Source organism: Poecilia reticulata, chromosome 14 (assembly GCF_904066995.2).
Source record: "Poecilia reticulata chromosome 14, P_reticulata-male-v2, whole genome shotgun sequence".
Taxonomy (NCBI): domain Eukaryota; kingdom Metazoa; phylum Chordata; class Actinopteri; order Cyprinodontiformes; family Poeciliidae; genus Poecilia; species Poecilia reticulata.
The window spans coordinates 2,486,699-2,508,965 of record NC_088843.1 but is presented as its reverse complement, the minus strand read 5'-3'; the positions used below and the strand labels follow the sequence as shown (position 1 = coordinate 2,508,965).

At 36.4% G+C, this 22,267-nt stretch overlaps 1 protein-coding gene across 2 annotated transcripts in view; it reads left to right on the top strand.

The window, feature by feature from the left end:
* gabrb2b (gamma-aminobutyric acid type A receptor subunit beta2b) overlaps nucleotides 1–22,267 on the top strand; it is a 54,479-nt gene that overhangs the window by 5,770 nt on the left and 26,442 nt on the right. For both annotated transcript variants that reach the window (XM_008426911.3, XM_008426912.3), the window contains one exon: nucleotides 17,041–17,261. In XM_008426911.3, the coding sequence (XP_008425133.2) occupies nucleotides 17,041–17,261 (221 nt within the window). The remainder of the gene's footprint in view (nucleotides 1–17,040; nucleotides 17,262–22,267) is intronic.

Genomic DNA, 22,267 nt, shown 5'->3' with positions numbered 1-22,267 from the left:
ATACCATAATTAACATGTTTTGAGTAAATAAAAGATATTAGAATCATCTGAAGTCCAGAAGCATCTTTTCCGCCTAAATATGTTGCCTTTTTAAACGTGCTTTCAAAATAAATCCAGTCACACCAGCATTAGATGTGGCTGAAAACCTATTCATAATGTTAGAACATGTCAAATGAAGAGTTCTTAACCCTTTTTACCAACAGCAGGTGAGCAGTAATTAAGGGGGAGAGAAACAGCACACAGGACTATTTTCTTTAAATCCTGAAAAGGACAAGAGAACAAGGATTACACAATTAAGAGAGTGCCACTCAAACCCCAGGATGAAGAAAGACAAACCATGAATGGATCTGCATAACGAAAAGCCTGACATCAGAGAGTATCATCGACAATGTGAAACAACTGTGTGTGCTCTCGAATGAAATCTGCTTTCAGGTTTTATTTGGTTCCTTGTTTTTTCATTGCTTGTAGTTAAGTTGACCTTTAAGTTTTCACTTATTATATTCTTAAAAACATCTGCTCAATATTTAGAAAACATTTCCTAACTGTGTTCTTTATATCCACTTGTCATGTACAAAATATGAACAAAGTAATACAACTAATGAATTGTAGGGGAGTTAAGCATTTCTTAAACCAAGACCTGTTAGAAAGATTTCCCAATCTATTGTTTGTGATTGTCTGAGAATATTCTCTATACTCACTAAAAACTAGTTTAAATACCACACACATTTCACGCAGATATAACTTGTTTCCTAGATTTTCATTAAATACGATTTGAAGCCTAATTTTGAGAGTTATTAACAGTTCCAGTCTAATTTAGACCATCTGTATTATTAGTTTACAATCACCTGAAAACAAGTCCAAAAATCCTTATAACAAAAATAGCAAGAGTACTACAAACAAGCATACTGAAAAATACACAGTACATGTTCATGTATGTTGTTCTGAACCCTAAATGAAAATATACAATTGCCCAATTTTTGTGTAATTTAACTTTACCTTTTGCATAAAAGGTAGCCAGGGTCTCTTGTTTGTTTTGCAACTAATAAGGTTAGGAACCACTTAAATAAAAAACACTGGAATTACAAACTAGAAAACAGAACATCATGTACTGAGGAAAGTCTGAGGGGAAATGGGGAGAAGGAAGAATACATGGATTGGGTGAGCAAAGTGTTGAATCGACCCACACTCAAACTTGCATTATTGATGTGTGAAGGTTTCAATACCCTTGCTGCTCTACAGAGTTTAAGTAATCCATTTGGATCACATTCTGGGACTGCTTTAATGCAATAAAAAGAGCATGCATTAATACAGTATATCTTACTAAAGAAAGGGTTTACATATTTTATTCATGCATATATAAAGAAGGGACAGTGACCATGGATAACACAAACACTGCAACATACTGCAACCACAAGGCTGCTGGTTGCATTTTGAATATGATCTGGCAGATAAATGCAACATGGGAGACAATAAAAGAGGACGAGTTCTTTCTAACCCTCCTCACAGGGACATAATAAACATCACACAGTATATTTACTGAAACAATTAAAAATATGGACAGTATCTTATAGGATGTGCATCAGTTGATTGTGAGGATACGCCTCATTGTATTCAGTTTTAACTTCTCTAAAATGCAGCCTGAAGGACTAGACTAGAAAGATCCTGTGGGTAAAGCAGTGCTAAATTAACAAAGCACTGAAAATTCAATATTGATATTAATACATTTCTAAATCAGTATATTTGTCATTAATAATAATAATAATAATTGTAGAAATTATTATACTAAGATTTCTAGAAAAACTTCATAGCGAAGATGTTTTGATGTTTTTGAATTGACAAACACTTGTAATAAGTTATTCAAGAATTTGCCAAATGCATTTAATAAATGCAACATCTTAGATAAATGCCACTTATTTCTCCTCAGCCTCCCCAAGAACTTGTCACTGTGTAAAGCTCAGAAACTATATGTAGTGTTTGTAACCGAGAATATAACAGACCCGAACTGTAGATCAGACACTGGTGCTTCAAACACTGAAATTGTGGGTAGATATATTAGTAAAGTTGTGGATTATTTTGTTTTTATTTATTACTTCTACCATTTCTGTTGCAAATAGAGGATTGTGGCACAAAACTTCTAACTTTTACTGTCTTTAATTCTTAATTAATGCTTTATTTCCGTGGATATTATGTTCTTTTTAGGTTTTAAAACATAGCTACTTAGGATGCAGTTTAATTGATTATTTATCCATATAAACAGAGGCTAAAATATCTGAACACATTGTTTTTCTCAAATAATAGATTTATAACAATTCTACTGACATGCAATTGACACAAATTGTTGACAACAACCCATGTAATCCACCCAAAATAAAATCCAAATGAATGTTGCATGCTAAACATTTGGTTAAGTGGAAAAAAGCTGTAAAAACAATTCTTGTAAAAATATCGTCTCCAAACCTTGCTGAAGAAAGACGAGTAAACACGCCTTTCAAGTTAAACATTTTCACTATCCTTCTTAGCAGTTTTCTGTTACTGTAGTTCAAGAACAGACTGTCTTATTTGAAAGGAAGCTTGGGGAATTCAAAGCATACTGCCTCTTTTCTGTACACTACAAATGGGAAATATAGTTCACAGTTGTCTCGTGTCGTATGTCTCATGTTCGCATTGCGCCCATATTCTTTTTATCTCTGGTTTCAGTCTCATGTCTGTTTTTTTCCTCTGCTTGTTTGATGATGACACCGTACTTGGGCCCTGCTGCAGGGCGGATTAGACAGAGTTGCAAATCAAAGTGGGTTAATCGGCTAGAGTACCGTTTCAGGAGTCATCTCTCAGCTTACTGGCCACACTGCTCCATTTAAGTGCTGCAGTTGACATTTACACATGTTTCAGGCTTTAGGGAAGCAAAGACTCTTAAGAAAAATACGAATCTTTCAACAGAAAGATTAGCAATGTGATCCCATCGTTGTCTAATTTACATATTGGTATTTCATTACGTAGGATATTCATGTGCTGATCACCATAAAACCACCATAGGTGGGATAAAGCAATTGTTTTGCAAATCACAAGTAATTTTCTTATCTTTGTGGCCAACTTTTGAGTCGAGCACCAAGTGAAGGCATGAAAGTCCCAAGTTGAGCTGAAAGTCCTGAATTTTAATTTCAAATCTCAAAAAAGTCACATGACCCTTTACGTAATTTAATCAGAATAAATCTGATGCCGAGATTTATCAACTGTTTTAGACAACCAGCATAAGGGAGTAGACTTTAAAATGTCTGAAAATTAGTGATGATGTCGCTTCTTATAGATATTAACAGAGGTGAAACAAATATTAAGTAATTTCACAAAATACTGAGCACATTGACCCATCGCAATCGGATTTATGTGCAAAATAAAAAAAATATTTTCAACTGCAACACAAACCCGCTCTACAGTAATAAATAATTAAACCCACATTAATAAAAAAAAAAGCAAAGTATTTATGCAGCTGTATAGAAAAGATTTGTATGAGTGGGTTCATTTATAGAACATGACTGCAGGATCAGCCTGGATGCACTTTGTTTGTCGATGAGGCTGAAAGTAGAGAGACTTGCCTTGTGTACATATAATAATCATTGTTAATGTTATTAATTAACATTCACACTTTTTCCACTTTGTCTATTACAACCTCTTTCCCATGGTTTGCACTGCAGAACTCTGTTCTATTCATTGAATGTTGTTTGGTAAAAACCATTAACTCTTTTTTCATCATGAGAGTTTTAGTGCATGATTAAATGAGAAGTTCATTACATTTTGACATTGATTCTGATCACTTTCTAAAAAACTGTTTGAAATAAATGGCCTCAGGATTGACCTTGGTGGTGGAGTGCATTCTGAGTGCCTTTTTAACTCTGATGTGCTAAACGTGAACCAACAGATATTTGCTTTTAAAACTTCTGCCTGGACATATTTTGTGTCATGGCTTCAGGCCAGGTGGTTGTTTATGTTAAAAGCATCAAATTGTGTCTCATTCATAGTTTATTGTAAACAGTCTGCTCCCAGGGACAGTTGTTCAGTATGTCGTAATGCGTTAGCTCTTGTCAGATCATACTTGTTCCATTATTTATTTATTATATATTTGGTCACATCCACGATTAACTCAAATGTAACAAATGTTTTTTTGTCAGTACACCAATATTACACCGCAGACTCATGTCCAGAGGAAGGTCATCTAAAAAAACTAATCACTATGAAACTGTAAGAGGGAAAACAGAAAAAGGAACATGTGTTACTTGTATATAAGCCTGTGGGTGAGCACAGAGTTACTCCATGATCTGATGTGAGAAGTACAACATATGATATAAAACCTAATACCTAGATTCCATCTACATGCTCTGAAAAGCACACAGTACACTTAGTTTCAAAGTTTAAATAAAGAATCCACGATGACATTGTAATCTAAAGGAGGTGTATTGTGTTTTTGAAATGGGCTTCTGGATGTATGTGTTACTAACAAAGTGAGTTTGTAATGACTGGTAGGATCAACAATTACATTCTTACAGTTTTAAGTGCCTGCAGTTTGGGACTCACTTCCTGTTGATTTAAAGCCTGTAACCAGTTTTAATACGTTCAAAACAAACAAAACTCTGGTTATGTCAAAAACAGAACTGTACCCATGTTTGATGTTTTACATTTCTCTGTTTGTTTACATTATGTTGTGCTATTTTAAATGATTATCACTTCAATTTTTATTTTTTAAAAGCCCATAAGTGCTGCTGTTGCTATTGCACTATGACGCAAACATGGGATGATGTTTTATTCAGTTTGTCGATGTGTGTCTGTCCCCATCAAATAAACTTTATAATAATAATAAGTGTTTTTATTAATATACGTCTTTATTTCACTGACATAACAGAAATCCATTTGGTTGATTGCAGGTATAAACAGTAGTCTGGTTGTAATCTTTTCTCTTAGCTCTGGTCTAAAGGGGCTCAACCCGTCAGGTTACTGTTAAACAAGTTTAATGGAGGGTTTGACACAGGATGATTTATTGCATAATTATAACACCCCCTGAAGTGACTGTACAGGGTTCAAAATCATATGTGTAAACATTAAACCTTCTGAACATTGATATGATGAAACATTAGGATGTAATATTGATTGTTCTAAATTTCTTTGATCTAAAAGTGATGATTTATAACTGAGGATGATTCTTTAAGTACACTGTATCTGTCACTTGTATTTGAATTTAGAGCTGTGACTCAGAGAAGATCATGACTGTGACATTAATGTGTCATTGACTGTTAAATGAGTTCATAAGACATTTTTGCCTTTTGTGTCTTTTCCAACGTTGAGCACCAGAGCTTTCTAATGAGCTTAATGTCTTTCTGTGAACCTTCCTTCACTTTAAAAAGGACGGTGCCATTAATGCGTTGTGTAAACACCGGTTACACACAGTATCAATTTCCCTCTTCAGATTTAAATGTTTATTAAAATGCTATTGAGAACCTAATAGTTTCTTTATCTGTACAGTCATGGCCAAACGTTTTGAGAATGACACAAATATTATATTTTCACATGATCTGCTGCCCTCTGGGTTTCATGTCAGATGTTTTCATCACATACAGAAATACAATTGCAATCATATTATGAGCAACAAAAGCTTTTATTGACAGTTAGAATGAGTTAATGCAGCAAGTCAATATTTGCATTGTTGACCCCTCTTCTGCAATTCTCCCTGGTATGCTCTCAATCAACTTCTGGACCAAATCCTGACTGATAGCCGTCCATTCTTGCACAATCAATGCTTGCATTTTGTCAGAATTCCTAGGTTTTTGTTTGTCTCTTGATTATTGACCACAAGTTTTCAATGGGATTAAGATCTGGGGAGTTTCCAGGCCATGGACCCAAAATCTCTGTTTTGTTCCCTGAGCCAGTTAGTTATCACCTTTGCTTTATGGCAAGGTGCTCCATCATGCTGGAAAAGGCTTTGTTCATCACCAAACTGCTCTTGGATGGTTGGGAGAAGTTGCTCTCGGAGGACATTCTGGTACCATTCTTTATTCATGGCTGTGTTTTTAGGCCAGACTGTGAGAGAGCCGACTCCCTTGGCTGAGAAGCAACCCCACACATGAATGGTTTCAGGATGCTTTACAGTTGGCATGAGACAAGACTGGTGGTAGCGCTCACCTCGTCTTCTCCCAACAAACTGTTTTCCAGATGTCCCAAACAATCGGAAAGGGGATTCATCAGAGAAAATGACTTTACCCCAGTCCTCAGCATTCCACTCCCTGTACCTTTTGCAGAATATCAGTCTGTCCCTGATGTTTTTCCTGGAGAGAAGAGGCTTCTTTGCTGCCCTCCTTGAGACCAGGCCTTGCTCCAAGAATCTCCGCCTCACAGTGCGTGCAGATGCACTCACACCTGCCTGCTGCCATTCCTGAGCAAGCTTTGCACTGCTGGTAGCCCGATCCCGCAGCTGAAACACTTTTAAGAGACGGTCCTGGTGCTTGTTGGTCTTTCTTGGGCGCCCTGGAGCCTTTTTGGCAACAATGGAACCTCTCTCCCTGAAGTTCTTGATGAAGCGATAGATTGTTGACTGAGGTGCAATCTAGCTGCGATACTCTTCCCTGTTAGGCCATTTTTGTGCAGTGCAATGATGACTGCATGTGTTTATTTTTAGATAACCGTGGTTCACAGAAGAGAAACGATGATGCCAAGCACCAGCCTCTTTTTAAAGGGTCCAGTGGTGTCATTCTTACTTAATCATGACAGATTGATCTCCAGCCCTGTCCTCATCAACACCCACACCGGTGTTAATGGAGCAGTCACTGAAACGATGTTAGCTGGTCCTTTTAAAGGCTACAATGAAGTTGAAATGTGTTTTGGGGGATAAAGTTCATTTTCTAGGCAAATATTGACTTTGCAATTAATTGCTGTTAAGCTGATCACTCTTTATAACATTCTGGAGTTTATGCAAATTGCCATTATAAAAACTGAAGCAGTAGACTTTGTAAATATTAACATTTGAATAATTCTCAAAACTTTTGGCCATGACTGTACAAACCACTGTACAAGTTACTGATACCAGCATTCTGCATCCTAAGACTGAATTTTTGTTAAGATTCAAAACGTTTTAAATTGCAAATATTTGTTAATCATAAACTTAATCAGCTTATTCTTTTGAAAAAGTTATATAAGCCCAACATTTTTAAAAGAGTACTTAGTGCCTAACATCATGCATTATCTTTAATATGAAAAGAATATGAGTTAAATATAACAATATAAATCAGGAGCTATTGATTTAAGGTGGTGAGCTATAATAATTAATTAATCCAACTTTATAATGTATTCTATTATGTTTTGTTGTAAACATGTGTGCAGACATTAACTAAGAAGTTAAATGTTTCTCTGTCTTTGACTGAGAAACCTATTTTTATTTATTTTTTCCCCTTATTGCTTTTAATATGCAGTTTTAAATAGACAGTTGAAGAAACCTGCCGCAGTGGGTCTAAACCTAATCATAGCAGCTTCCACTGTGTTTGATTTATATGAAATATTTAATGATGGCAACAAAAGGAAAAGAGTGAAACAAAAGTAGAAATGACCATTTGTGTTGACTGTTTCAGATGTATTGGTGTGTGTGTGTGTGTGGGGGTGTGTGTGTGTGTGTGTGTGTGTGTGTGTGTGTGTGTGTGTGTGTGTGTGTGTGTGTGTGTGTGTGTGTGTGTGTGTGTGTGTGTGTGTGTGTTTATTTGAACATAGCCTTTCACATTATTCCAGCAGCGCTGTTGTTGCAGTCTTATAATTGGACAGTTTGTGTAATTTGGCGTTTGTCTGGCAACAACACAGATTTTCACAGTATGTAGAAACCCTTCACTGTTAGTGGACTGCAGTTCTGGTTTCAGCTTTAACTGTGATCATCAGAATTCACACAGTTGATGTCTGAGCTGGAGAGGTTTTAAGTGTGGGTTGGTCTTCACAGCAGCTGAAAATTACACTGAGAGATGAATATGTGTTAGTATTGAGAGGCAGAGAGCATCGCTTGCTTTAGGTGCCTTCTTCCACCGCGCCTTTAGAGGTTTATAGAACAATCTAACACTGTCATGTTTTACATTTTTATAGAGCAAAATCAGACAAACAAAAACTGTCATTGTTCACTGTCTCTTATAATAGCACAAATAGGGAAAGATGGCAAATAGTTCCGTGGTTAAATTGAGCAGGGAAACATCTATATCCAATAAATCCATCATTAGACTCCAGCAAACCTGGAGAAAGGCTGAAGAGAACAACCATTTAAACCAGATTAATTGCAACAAAGAAACTTTGTAGGTACTCAAGACATCAGGGCTGAAGATAATCAATTACCCACCTCTGATCTGTAGTTCAAACTAAGAATAACTTTAGCAGTTAAACTAGTGCATCTCTATTTAGTCCAGTGGAAGAATCAGATATGTTATCTCACATCCGTCCTGGTTTTTGAGTGTTATTAGTTTTGTTTGACTTTCATAAGCATCTCAACAGATGGGTTAATAATATTGCATTTCTTCAAAGTGAGTGCATGTCGGGGTCAGAGGGCATGGTTGTTTGCTCTGTATGTTCATGTGTTGCAGTGTGCAGGTCTGGTCTGCCCAGCTTCCCATCATCTTCAGAGTAGCTACAGTTTGAATTTCTTGCAGACACCTTTAAGCCATTTTAAAGTAAGACTTTTGAGTACATTTATATTTATAGTTACAAAAATGTAGACCAGTCAGTGATTGTTAATTGCTGATGATGTTGAAAAAGTGAAATACAGAAAGATAACTTTTTTTAAGTGTTAATAATGAATTTGCTGGTCTTTCTTGTTCCTCAATTATCTATGATTTTGTGATTTTGCAGAAAGGGAAACAATGAATCAATTTAAAAAGGCTTTTTTAAAATGTTACTACATTTGTATGTCACCTCCAAACACACCGGCTCTCCTGCCAACACACAGCAGGCTTGATGCCCCAAAGGCCCCCTGTGTCTCGTATAGGTCACTCCTACTGGGGGGAAATATTGCTTCTTCAAGGGTGTTCTTGCTCAAGGAAATAGTGCAGACAAGCCATCAAACCTGTAGTCACAGAACTCTGGACTTTGACAAAAAACAGAGAAGTTCACTCAGAACCATTCATGAATTGGTTCTTGAAAAAAAAAGTGTTTTGATCTGTCTGAAGATGTTTTCACATTTTAGATGAATGAAGACTGTATTGCATTTTCACCTTATGGACAAAGTGATTTGTGCTTTTTGGAATTAGACAGTAAAACTTTTCCCCTGATCTCTCCAGACTTCTATAATGCTTCATTTGTGGCATCATTTCAATGGGATGTTTTCTGACACCAAACCGTCTCAACTACATGCTCTTTAAGCAGAGTCAGAAAGAAAATCATTTATTTTATTTGACACCTCTTTATATAGTGTCATATTACACCATTAGCTTGCAGTGCATTCTATTAGAAGCTGAAGTGATAGGCCAACATGAAGTAGCACATTAAGAAAAATCATACATGGTTTTATTTAAGTAAATAAAAGGGGAAATCTGAACACTGTAGCAAGACTTTACATCTAGAACCATCTTTACTCAGATTAGAAAAACTGAACAATTAATTGCCTTCAAAAGTCACTTTCCTGTGTTTAATCTCACTCATTTTTCAGCTGCTCTGTGAAAGCCTCAGTGGTTTCTTAGAGAACACATTCTGCATGCTGACACTTATAAAGACCAAGAAACATGCATGACAGGTCAAAGTTGAAGGTGTGTAGAAGTTTAATGCTGAGTTTGGTTATAAAACTATGTCACACTCTTTAAATATCCTTTATCTGAAAGTGGAAACTAAAACTGTAGACCTACCAACATGCTGCTGTCCACCTAAACAAACTGGCTTTGCAGCCAAGAGACCCACAGGAACTGTGGAAGAGCTGCAAAGAAGAAAAAGGACATAGAGTCAACAAATCTGGAAGAGCTTCACTGACACAGCTGTTGTTGAAAGTAATGTTTAATATATTCAATTTAAAACTAATTCTGCATCACAGTGAACATACTATGCATCCAAACTGTGGGTTCTGGTTTCCCATAAAATCACAAAATTGTATGAAGTTTGTGGTTTGAATGTGACAAAAAAAGGTTCAAGTGCAGTTTCCCAAAAGCCAATGAAGTGATTAATCTACTCCTGTCATCCACCTCTACACTAAAACACACATACAATTTATTCCACCAGAAGCCGGAATAGGGACATATTCCTCCTAAAACATATTCAATTTTTAACCCTCATTTCTGTAGCCAGCTAACCTTCTGTTTCATGGGAATGACGGCTGGAATTGAACATTCCTGCAAGCTCTCTCCCGTCTTCCAGTGCAATTCAAATGCACCCTAATAATCTGCCTTCTGCTCTGCTGTGTAGCCCCCCACCACCACCAGTCCATGACCTCCCAATCTGAATTGCCACTCCACTCAACTCATCTCCAGAGACGGAAAAAGCCTGCAGATGCTCCAATCAACTCTAATAAATTCTATGTAGTCAGTTTAGCTGCACGACTGCCAACTGGCAAAGCTGTGAACTTCTACTTTGGGAGAACTAAAGGATAGGGACGGGAGAGAGGGTCGTTTTCTAAATTTGATTCACCTTCAGTGAGTTCTCTTGAAAGCCATGTCCAGGCCCAAGTAAATGATAAAAGAGTATGGAGGGAAAATGGGATGTGTACTAAAAGATGGAAGGGACACTGAAAAAGCATGACAGCATCCATGTAATGGAAAAAGAGGTTAGACAAAGTACAAGTAAACAAACAAGAGTCCATGCTTTTTTTGTGCTGAAATACATTATCTTGTTTTGAACAAGCCATAAAATAAGGAAATGGGTTTCAGAGGAAAAATATAAATAACATATGTAGTCTAAAAGCTTTGGCCATACTAATATCCTCTTAGGACCTTAATTTCAAGGCACACATAGGAAGCAAACACTTTTTCTATTGCTGACCAAAATTTAAATTAAATGTGTCGTAGCTCAGATTTTGCCTGCGGTGGGACAAACTAGCATGCAAACTAAAACTTTCTGTGTTTAGTTTGCAGGCTTTTCCTCTGTCTACGCTTTTCTCCAGGTTTCAATACACAGTCCAACAATCAAAGATGCTTGGGTAATTGGAGACTGGTGAACCTTCGATGGGGTTGTTTGTGTGAACGTTACATGTCTAAAGTTTCTCTGTGGCAGCTTTGATGGACTGTGGGATCTGTGCAGAGTTCACTCCAATTCCTGCCCACTGACCACTGATAATAAGAAGCAGCCCCCCCCATAACCATGAACAGGATGTAGACGACAGGCTAATGATTGAAAGTCTAGAAATTCAATGGCCACTTACATCAAAATACCCTGTCATTACTGTAAAAAGTAAGCTGTCCCAATAAACCATGAAGAACTGGCATCTACTATTATCAGTGAACAGCTTGAATTTGTTGAACCTCTCTGCCTTAAAAAATGTTTTATTGCAGTGATTATTATTTATCTTTGATGATTGTGTTAGATTTTCAGCTTTTCATTGAGCGTTCTTGGTGTAAAGAAACGAAACCTTTCATTTTGAATATGGCATGAGTTCAAAATGTTACAGGTACATCTTGAAAATTGGAACATTACATGAAAGTGGAATATTTCTTGGTAGTGATCTCAAAGTGAAACTCATTATCTAGAAACACCAACAGCTAATGATATATTCCAAGCCTTTCATTCCTGTAAATGTAAATGGATTACTGTGCAATAGCATGTTGGTCAACGGTGTCGTTTATATCCATAGTCCATACTCATTAAACTCGCAAAACAATAAAAGACTGAAATATTTCACTCTTTGTGTTATGTGTCTGTATGAATTGAGTACTTCACTTCCTGAGATGACTGGCAAGAAATATTGCCTTTTATGCAATAATCAGATTTTGCTTAAATCTACCTACAGATTAAGTCTTCACGTAGCCTAAAGATATTTTGATTACAATTTTATTTGAATTTTCTTCTTATGCTTTCACAATTTTAAGAACTGTTTTAGTGTAGAGAAATGTATATCATGTTCCACCATTTTGCATTTCAAAACTAATCATTTGATTTTTGTACTTGTTTGCCATTGATATTGTAGGTTTTTAGAAAATTGAATAATTGTATCTTTTAATTTCAAGTGTCACTATTTGATTGTTTCCTCACCTTCAAGTCTTCTGTCATTTTTCAGTTTGTTATATTATTTGTTATTGTGTTTTTAATCTCTGCTCTGCATTTTTACACCTATATTCAAGAAACAGAAACTAAATCTAGAGGAGAAAAACAACTGGAAAAGAAAAAATGTATAGCTAGAGCACAGAACAGAATAGGACAGAGAAAGAAGAGGGTGTGCACAGGAAGGTCACTGCTGGTTCTGAAATCAGAACCAGAGAATAAAAGCAATTTGCATCACTGCTCCACTGAGCTTTGAAATGTCTTTCATATACCCCCAGCTAAGCCTCTGTGCCTTCCTTCCCTTTAAGCAAACTTGTCATACTTTCCCACATCTGTCACAGAAAACAAGATTTAAGGTGAAATGTAAGGATGTATAACCATGATATCCACTTTCAGTCAATTAAAAAAAAAAATTATAATGACAAAATTTTAGGTCCATGGACTTTATATGAAAATAAAAGTAAGATACCCAATTTTCAAATGAATCAGAAAAAAGAAAGGTCAACCAAAGAAAACTTTCCAGTTTTGAAAAATCTAATTTGACCTGGTTGCCATTATATTTTTTAATTGTATGGAATTGATTAGAACATGTTAAAATCTTTAGATATAGTACATAATATCTATCTGATAAATCCAATATTAGCTCATATTTTGGATTAGGGATTTATACATCCTGTTCTGGGAGACCTATGAAAATTACCATGTCACTGGAAATGATTTGTTTTCAGTGCTGGTCATTGTGACCTCAAGCCTTCATTCAACATTGAAAGCATTTTGATTCCTAATCTAATACTTTCTCATAAACTGCTCTTAGATCCTAGTGCTGCACTGAAAATGAGTCAAAGTTTTATACTAGCAGTGGATCTAAATTCTGGTCCACCTGCATCTGTATCTGAAGTGGATTTAGCTCCATTGTTACTCGTCTTTTGGTAAAATAATTTTAAATGACTTGCATTGCCATCTCTACTCCACTGTCCGTTCATTGCTGACCTTTAGCAGTTGTTGGTGGTCTTCTTTTTGTTGATACTTTTCAGTAATTATAGCAATGTAACATTATGCTTGTAAAACGTTTTTGGATATAATTTCCTGTGGGTGGCAGGTGTAGAATAAAAAAATAAAATAAAAATCCTTGTTGATCTCAGAGGTCAGGGTAATGGGCTCAGACTGGTTTAGAATGATGAGGCAAAAGTAGCTCAAACAACCATTCATCGTAACCAAGGTTTGCAGAACGTCAAATATCAAATGCATGTTAACCCTCGAAGCACTGGAATGAAACTTACAACCTTCCCATTGCATGACACCCACTGTTCCCACTGTTCCCACTGCGCTCCTGCTGCAGAGCACAATCAGAAAAATAAACTCAGTGAACTTCATTAAACTGAGTAAGGTTATATTCTAATATGTTCTGTTCTAATAATGCCTGTAGAATTATTCTTCCATTGTTTTTCCTCTTCTTTCTTTTGGACCTGCATGTTTTTAATAAAATGGGGTAAGTAAAAAAGACTAAAAACACCTTGTGGCATACTTCCAAGTGGTTTGCATTAAAACATGGATCTGATCTTAAAATTAGACCGTCAAAGAGTTACATATTTAGCTCTTTCTACACCTTCACTTGCTATGGGTTCTGAGCCCACTGGCATAAGACAGTCCATACAATAAAATAAAATTGGTTACGTTTAACAAGTTTAATTATAAACAGTTTGGTAAGAAGTTATCTTAATTAGGAACCTATTACCTCTGCAGGCAATGGGAACTGGGTATTATTACATTTTGATAATGAATTCTGTAACAGCCTTGATGGCACATTGTCTTCCTTTGTAGCTGGGGAGCTGCTTTCATAAATTCAACATCTTTATTTCATAATCGCTGCCTCGTTTTCCATTCCTCTCCTGCGATCTCTTTTCACATCTCCATAGTTTATGTACTGATGCTCATTATGACAGTTTTTATGACAACCCCCAGCTCCAACACACACCCCGTCATTGCAGTTTGGTTGGAGATGTGGAGCCTCATTTTTTTTTCCAGTTTCCCACAGAGAGGAAACACCAAAGACACAGGAGCTGGATGTTCAAAGTAAAATCTCAATGCTGGCACAGTAGCCACAGTGCAGATATGATGTGTTGCATTTAGTTGACTGTGTACGTCTCATTTCTTGATTCTGTACTGATAGCCTGACATAAAAGCTTCATTATGCATATGTAAGAGAGGCATTTCTACAGTTTCGCACGTCAAAGTAAGTGCTAAAGACTGGCGATATGTTTTAATGACTGTAAAGTAGGTAGTTTTAGAGGATGGCATGGCAACAAGCATATCTTCGCTGCACACGCTGTGGTGCTCAGCATGCTGGAAAGAAGAGTGTGAGCTGTTACATAATCACCAACCTGGGACCAAAGAGCAGAGCAGGCAGCACATGCAGTCAGAGATGTGCTTGTGCAACCCAAATTGCAAACATCAATTTGCAATTGATGCAAACTTTCTTCAAAGTTAAAAACAAATTACAGTAAAGATGTTATTCAGTTATCTTCCATACATTTTGATGCATTTTGCCTTCGGGTTGGAGCAAATTATTTTTGTATATAGTGCCCCTCTTTTTCTCTTTAATCCATTTCTTTCTCAAACATATTTCACAGATGCCCTCCCATGTAAATAATTGAATAGTACCATGCTGAGTTTTAACTCTGATCTGCTCAGATCAGGATTTTCTTCCTAGACCAATTATGGTGTCGCATGCTACTGCTCCCACTAATGTCTTTAAATAAAACTCTGTTCTCAAACATGGCTGTCAGCCAGTAGCAAAATATGCTACAAATAACAATAACATGACAGAACCTATTTAAGTCAAACATAAGGAAGGCTGCTCCCATTACCCTGACTCGCCTTAATCAACATCCCAGCTTACAGATCCCAAGGTGCTGGTGGATGTCAGATCCATAGCCAATGGGCGTATTCAAAAATGCATGTTCAGCCCCTTTGTGGTGAAGTGGCTGAGCCTGTCATGACAAAATGTTTCCTGAAACAGCTATTTTATTTAACCTAGTTTTTATGGAGGATCTGTAGGCTTCTTGCTTTATTCGGTTTCAGGAGAATCTCACTCCTGGGTTTGTTTCTGACATGTCCTAGATTTACTATCAAGGAAAACTTTTGTAATCCGTTAAACTGCTTCCATTTGTTTATAAATAATTAACTTACAGTACAGGCTTCAGTACGATATGCTTGTGTGTGAGAAAGTTTATATTCACAAGTATTGAGAATACGTGTGCTTAAATACAAGATGTTTTATGAAATTGCTGGATATTAACAGAGCAAACAGATACTTGACTGCAAGGATGTTAATACTTTCTGTCCAACTGCCCATTATTTTAATCTTATGTGGTTTATAACCTTAATTTGAGGTACAACAACAACAAAAAAGATGTCTATGTCACAGTGGCACTTTGTGCCTCTCTAATTCTGAGTTTCAATGACAATAGTTTAATCAATAAATGGAAATGCATATATTAAGAATCTGACTAAAGTCTGACAGTAGAAGCTTTGCACAAACAAAGACACTCACACACAGTTTTAATCTCAACTTTTTTTTTTCCAAGTTCATATTCTGTCCACAATTCATTAAGATCTTTATCATTCACTATATAACTATTGTTCTTGGTTCTTAATTTCAGTATTTGGTGATAAAGGTTCACCAGAATTTATTAATTTACTGTAAAAGTAAGTAAAATGTAAATAGAGTATTTCACAGTTGAGACAGTGCACCTCAGAGCCAGCGAAGGGATTTTATTCAGGCATCACTTTCTAACAATGCCCATCATGCATAAGCTACCGTTTAAATACATATTTTGGTGTTTCGAAGTAGGTACAAAAATAACTGGTTGTGTTTGCAAGCAGTCACATAAAACTTATAATACTTTAGTGTTACATATCTTGAGAGAATTCTGATATCTAAAACATCCCTTTGAAATTCATTCATTTGCTTGAGGCTCACATTTTTCACTGTAGCTCCTACAGTGAACACCTTTTGATGTTGCTGCAAAGAAAATCTGCCTGTAATTTGCAACAGGGAGCAGAAGAGGAATCTACAACTCCAACCAAATAGTTTGATCTTGTAAGCATGAGAAACTGCTGCTCTTCCTGTTGTGGAAATACCAACCAGGATGTTCACATAGAGCTGGAGAAATGAGAATATGCACAACTGGTTGAATCAACAGAACCGATATCCTTCTGACCAGCTGGAGCAATGATTTTATTGTCATTTTTTCTGATGCCAGGAAACATGGATCACCTTCAGGAATCTGGTGTTCATGTCTTGGTGGATCAGAGCATCAAAGGTGGGAACCAACCCACTAATAATTAGGTGGTCACAATGTTTTGTCAGATCCATCAATTTATCACAGTCCCATAAACGTTAAACCAGGGAAGCTGTAAGAAAGTCTTGTACTTTCTTTGTGTGGCTGTATTGTACATTTATGACCCAGATTTTTATAAGCAACATAGTAAATAGACATTTTTATCTCATTGTAAGAAGCACAGTTGGTGCAATCCTGACCACTGGTGCTTCTCACTTACTTCAATCATCTACTGAAGTTTCTGTTTTGTACTGAGCCCTTCTTTACCCAGCACAGCTCCTACTCCTCCATTTGCTTGAGTCGGAATTTCATTCAATATTAAAATCCAGTCTTATCTAAACTTAGATCTTGCCAGTAAAAAAAGTATAAGAGCACATTTTTGCAAAATGCTTGCTTTGTGAAATAACCATTTCCTCTCTTGCTCGTCTCTTTTGTACGTCTTTGCTGATTTGACAGCTTATCTCTATCGTTTTTTCTGTTTCTCTCTCCTCCTTTGCCCTTCTGTGTGCACTCACAGGACTACACATTGACAATGTACTTCCAGCAGGCCTGGCGAGACAAGCGGCTGTCCTACTCAGAGATCCCCCTCAATCTGACCTTAGATAACCGGGTGGCTGACCAGCTCTGGGTCCCCGATACCTACTTCCTCAATGACAAGAAGTCGTTTGTTCATGGTGTCACAGTGAAAAATCGAATGATCCGACTGCATCCGGATGGCACCGTGTTGTATGGCCTAAGGTCAGATTTTAATCTCTTCAAATAGTATTTACAAGACATCTGGGTTGGATTTCATGTTTGTCTTTAAAGCACAAATAAAGTAAATAATGATGGGTGCTTTCAGTAAGTTAGAACATAAAATTTAAACCAAATTAATTTTTCACCTTCACTATAGCAGTAAATCTACACTCAGAGGCAAATTATGGAAATACAATGTATCTTGCATACATTGTATTTCAGAGCAGATATGCATAATAAATGACTTTTATGTTAGATTATGGGTTTTGCAAAGATTTAAAGGACCTTAAATTTCAAATTGAAAACCTTCTTTCTTAATGTACACCAGGGATTAGCATCACTGACCAGTTTGCAGGCTAATTATCTGCTCAGCTCCATCACTTTGAAATTCAGCAAATATAGATGCTTTTATTATAGTCACTGCTACAATGCAGCTTAATTATGCATATTTTAAAGTGTGTTGATTCTGTGTTCTTGCAATGACTAGGTTTTTTTGTTTTATTTAACAAGATGTTTTACAGTGGAGACTACTTTTTAAAGTTACAGTCTAAAACCTAAAAGTTTAATTCTTTTGAGGAGAAACCAAAGAAAATGTGGGTGTGACTGAAGTTTTCTGTATGTTGCATGGCGTTAGGCAGTGCCGTCTCTCACCCTGCTGCCCCATATTAAAGACATCCTACATTGAGACGATGTTAAAGACATACATTTTAGGAAAAACAATTTCACTGATTAGGGTTTGGATCAATCTCTCGGGTTTTCTCTTTGGGCTGTGCTTGGCTGGGCTCCATGGGTCCATGAGGTGCTTGCCAGTGGGCCCCATGTCCTGGTCTGGCTCCAGAGGGGGCCCTGGTGAGGAAACACCAGCTGCATTCACATTAACTATAGAATTGCACAATTTGAAATTATGAAAATAAATTTGCTTCATGGAAACACATCAGTTTCGAAATAACAAAATTTTGGAAATGAAAGTTCTTGCACTAGGATAAAGTGGTTTTTCAGTCAAATCAAAATAGATGTATTTCATAGAACTGTAATGGAAACAGTTCCTTCGCGTCAAACGAGTCATGTGATCAACACCACTGGAGCAAACCACTAAGATGACAACAGGAAGTGGTCTTCTTCATAGTTGGTAGTGTTTTGATGGGGGTCCGGGGGGATGTTGGACAATGTGCAGCTGATTCCTTGAACCAAAGCTCTCGCAGAAAGACAGCTCGTTAAAAACATGTGCATCATTCAAATGAGTTGAATCCATAGCTCTTCTGTAAAACTGCTCACTACAATTTCTCTAAAATGTCGAATACGTAGTACATAGTATTCAAGTGAAGGAGCTTGTACCTACAAAGGCTGAATGAGACACCAACGTCTCCTCTGATTGGCGGATAGTTAATGGGTGATTGCACCATGGCTGAATGATGAATAGTTTATTCAAAGATTGTATGTAAGGTGAATGACTTAATTTTAAAAAGAGCCATTCTTTCATAGCCTCTGTGGTTGAACATTTGAAGGATATTGAGAAGGAGTTATAGCATTTTTTTTTTATTGTCACTTGCTCTCTGGTCTTCATCTCATCTTTTGTTCTCACGCTCCATTTTGTTTTCAGCATACTGTAATTGGCTTGTGTGGATTTTCCTTTTTTCTGAAAGCCCTTTACACTACAACGGCTGACAGAATAAAACCATCTGTTCCAGTAAACAGCTTTGATTTAAACTGTTAAATGACTTGCATGTATCCCACAGTGGAAAGTAACAATCCTTTTCTTCATTATTGGTTGAAGTTAAAGTTTTCAAACTATTTCTGTTTTCAGAGGTTTGACTTTCAACTTTTTTTCAGTTCGTCAAGCTGGAAGCACCATCACTTAATATGACGTTGTAATGTGGTGTATTTTCTCTAAATGTGAGGAAATGCTTAACCACAGCGCTAAGGAATCCCTTCTCTCTTTTCTGTTTTTATTAAAAGTTGTTTAAGGAGATGGATGCTGGCAGCAGAGGCAGACTGTGGCATTTTTATAACTCTTCCTTTTCAGTTTTGTTCCAACTTGTAGCTCACAATGGTTGTATTAATTCCAATGTCTGAAAGTTAGGAAGATGTTAAAAAAGAAAAAAACAAAGGAAAGAACATAGTAAGCCAAGGACACAGTCACATGATTAAAAAGTGAAGAAGTTAAGTATGAAAACTGTGCATAAAACATGGACTACCAAAGACTGAAGTGATGGTGCTTTTCTGAAAGTCTGAGTATAAGTGGCAGTGGTCAAAAAAACGTGACATGAAGAGGAAAAAGCATATATGCTATAAGTCTCACTGGACAAGTCGGATTAATTTATAAATGTTGGAACAAAGGGGAAACGTCGTCCATGTTGATATTCAGTGGCACCTTGTGTTCAGTTATCCATTATTCAACAAAAACAGAAAAACTGTCAACTGTCAAAAATACATAAATACCAGGATTCATCATCAACACACCAAGGAACTTCATAATTCTAAATGGGACTAACATGTTTGTAGTGATTTTATTAAAATATTAAAATCATTCCATCTGTATTAGCAGCATCCCCACAAGGAAAATGGTTCTGAAGGCAAAAAGAGGTCCAACCTGGAGTTAGTCTGCATGTGTGTGTTACAAAGTGTTTGCCTTGTGTTTCTGAACATGATGTTTTTCCTGAATAGACACATTGGGTGTAGGATTACATAAAGTCACTTGCTGAGCTGTTTATCAAGCTTTATCATAGCAAAACGAGGAACATGCAGAGGCAACAGCAAGACATCTAAACTGCGCAGCTTTATTGACTATTAAGGATTTAAAAATGCAATAATCAGAGATCAACTAATTAGGCTTTTTCAGTAAAAATGTCAAACAGCAATATTTTCCCTAAGATCCACCACCCTTATGTTTTCATGATAGGCTGTGGGTGGGAAGCAGCTGGCAGTGGGGGCTGACTGCGCTCTGAATGCTGTCATTACCTTAAATATCAAATGATGCATCACTGGTAGTCGGCAAATAGTGCGCTTTTGAATGGAATTGCCATGGTAATGAAGTCTTCAGATCCTACACAGTAAATGTCATCTATGAAAAGAACATTTCAGTGCACAGAAAAAAAGGGAAAGCAATTTCAGAGTCTCTTTCGAAGTGTTGCACTTTCTGATTTGCTCTTTTCTTTCACTTCTTTAATCACATATTAGTGAAGATAATATCACACCCTGATAACATTACTGGTAACATTATTACTTACCTATTTGACAATCTATCATACACTCAATTTAAAACTATTTAGTAAATGTATATACATGTTTTTGCACTCAGAAAAAAACAATCATAGCTAACAGCATTTGACTAAATGTCAGCCACTAACTGATTGACAGAAGCTTCAAAGATTCACATCGGGTTAAACCAAAGGACTAAACGGGTTTGGATTGCACCTTTTAGTTTGACATATTAATGACTTTATAAGTGATCCACCTGCAGAAACCTTTTCCAGGCACCAAGGTAGTCTTCTGGGACCAATATTATTCTCTCCATTACCGCTACACATATGAAGATTATTAAAAAAATTACCCCAGAACGTAATACCAGTTGAGGAAATGGGACTAATTTCTTTACCAGTTTGGATAAAGTTTATTCGTTGGAGAGTGTTAAATGTTTTACATTGGTTGAAATTCTACATTGTAATTCAGTTATATTAGTTTAAACACAGTTCATATTTCTTGTGGACTTTAGCCATAACAGAATTGAAATCACTGATATCTCCTGTGGAGTAAACATATTAGTTCTATTCAAACAAATAATTTACGTGGTTTATGTTCTCAAGCAGATATAAAAGCTTTTAGTGCCTCAAAGTTGAAACATATCTTTAGACTTAAGTTTCATGTAGATATATCAACATTAAAAATAAATTATCTAAACTACTATTTTGTTAAAGCTCAACAGCATTTTCAACATTTTTGTGGAATTATAACCAACTAAGAATTCAGAATCAGATTCATTTAGATTCATATTTATTCATGTTCCAAGTGGTCAATTGATGTTACAGCAAGTATGAAAACTAAAAGACAAAGTATCAAGTTAAAAACTAAACAACACACAAAACAGACATCAAATATAAATCAATACCTAATAGGAAGAGTACAGCAGTGTCTGTCGTTGGCGACCAACAGTTACTACGGAAACCAACAATCAGATGCGAGTCGGCTGCTCCTACCTGCTACTTTTCATACTGAGAAGAATTTGATCAATTAAAAATAAATGCAAAGTAATGATTTAACCAACGGTGACATAACTGCATTTATTTTTTTATTTTTACATAGATTACATGTATTTGCAATGAGTATAAATACATTTTAAAGTGATTCCCACTTTTCTCAAAAACATCTGATGTTACATATCTTGTATTGAGACCCAAATGTACTTTTTGACCTCTAAAATATATAGTCACAGATTATCAATCGTAGGTTTGATTCATCCATAATCTGGTTCACTGCATGCGACTGTGGAAACGTTGATATGATTCTAATTCTTTTTAACCTACTCCCAAGCCATAAAGGACCGTATCAAGGGAGGAGTGTTGCTGCGGGCCACTTAATTGAAACAGCGAGCTTGAAAGGAAGATAATAGTAGGGAGGCATTTTGACCATCCAGGGCCGATCAGATTCACAGCAACAAACAATGCTTCACTCAAACATTCAGTTAGTTTTCCCCAAACTCTGCCTGAGGCTATTGTACCGAGTTCTACACCATAAAGTTGTTTAATCATAAAGTTGTCTGTAAGTAACCAGCAAATTACTCCTCGGCCAAAACCTTTGAAGTCCATTCCTACCAGCAAATCCACTGCATGGAGGTAAATGCTGACAAAGTCAGGCGACAAGATGGGAATAAAAAGAAAATCCATTTAAGCTTCCAAAACACACAACTTTCTTATCTTGTGCAGCTGAAGGAGTCAAAAATCCCAGACAGTGTAATATGAAACAGAATATTAAAATATGAGCTCTTTCCTTTGAACTTATTCATTTATTATTGT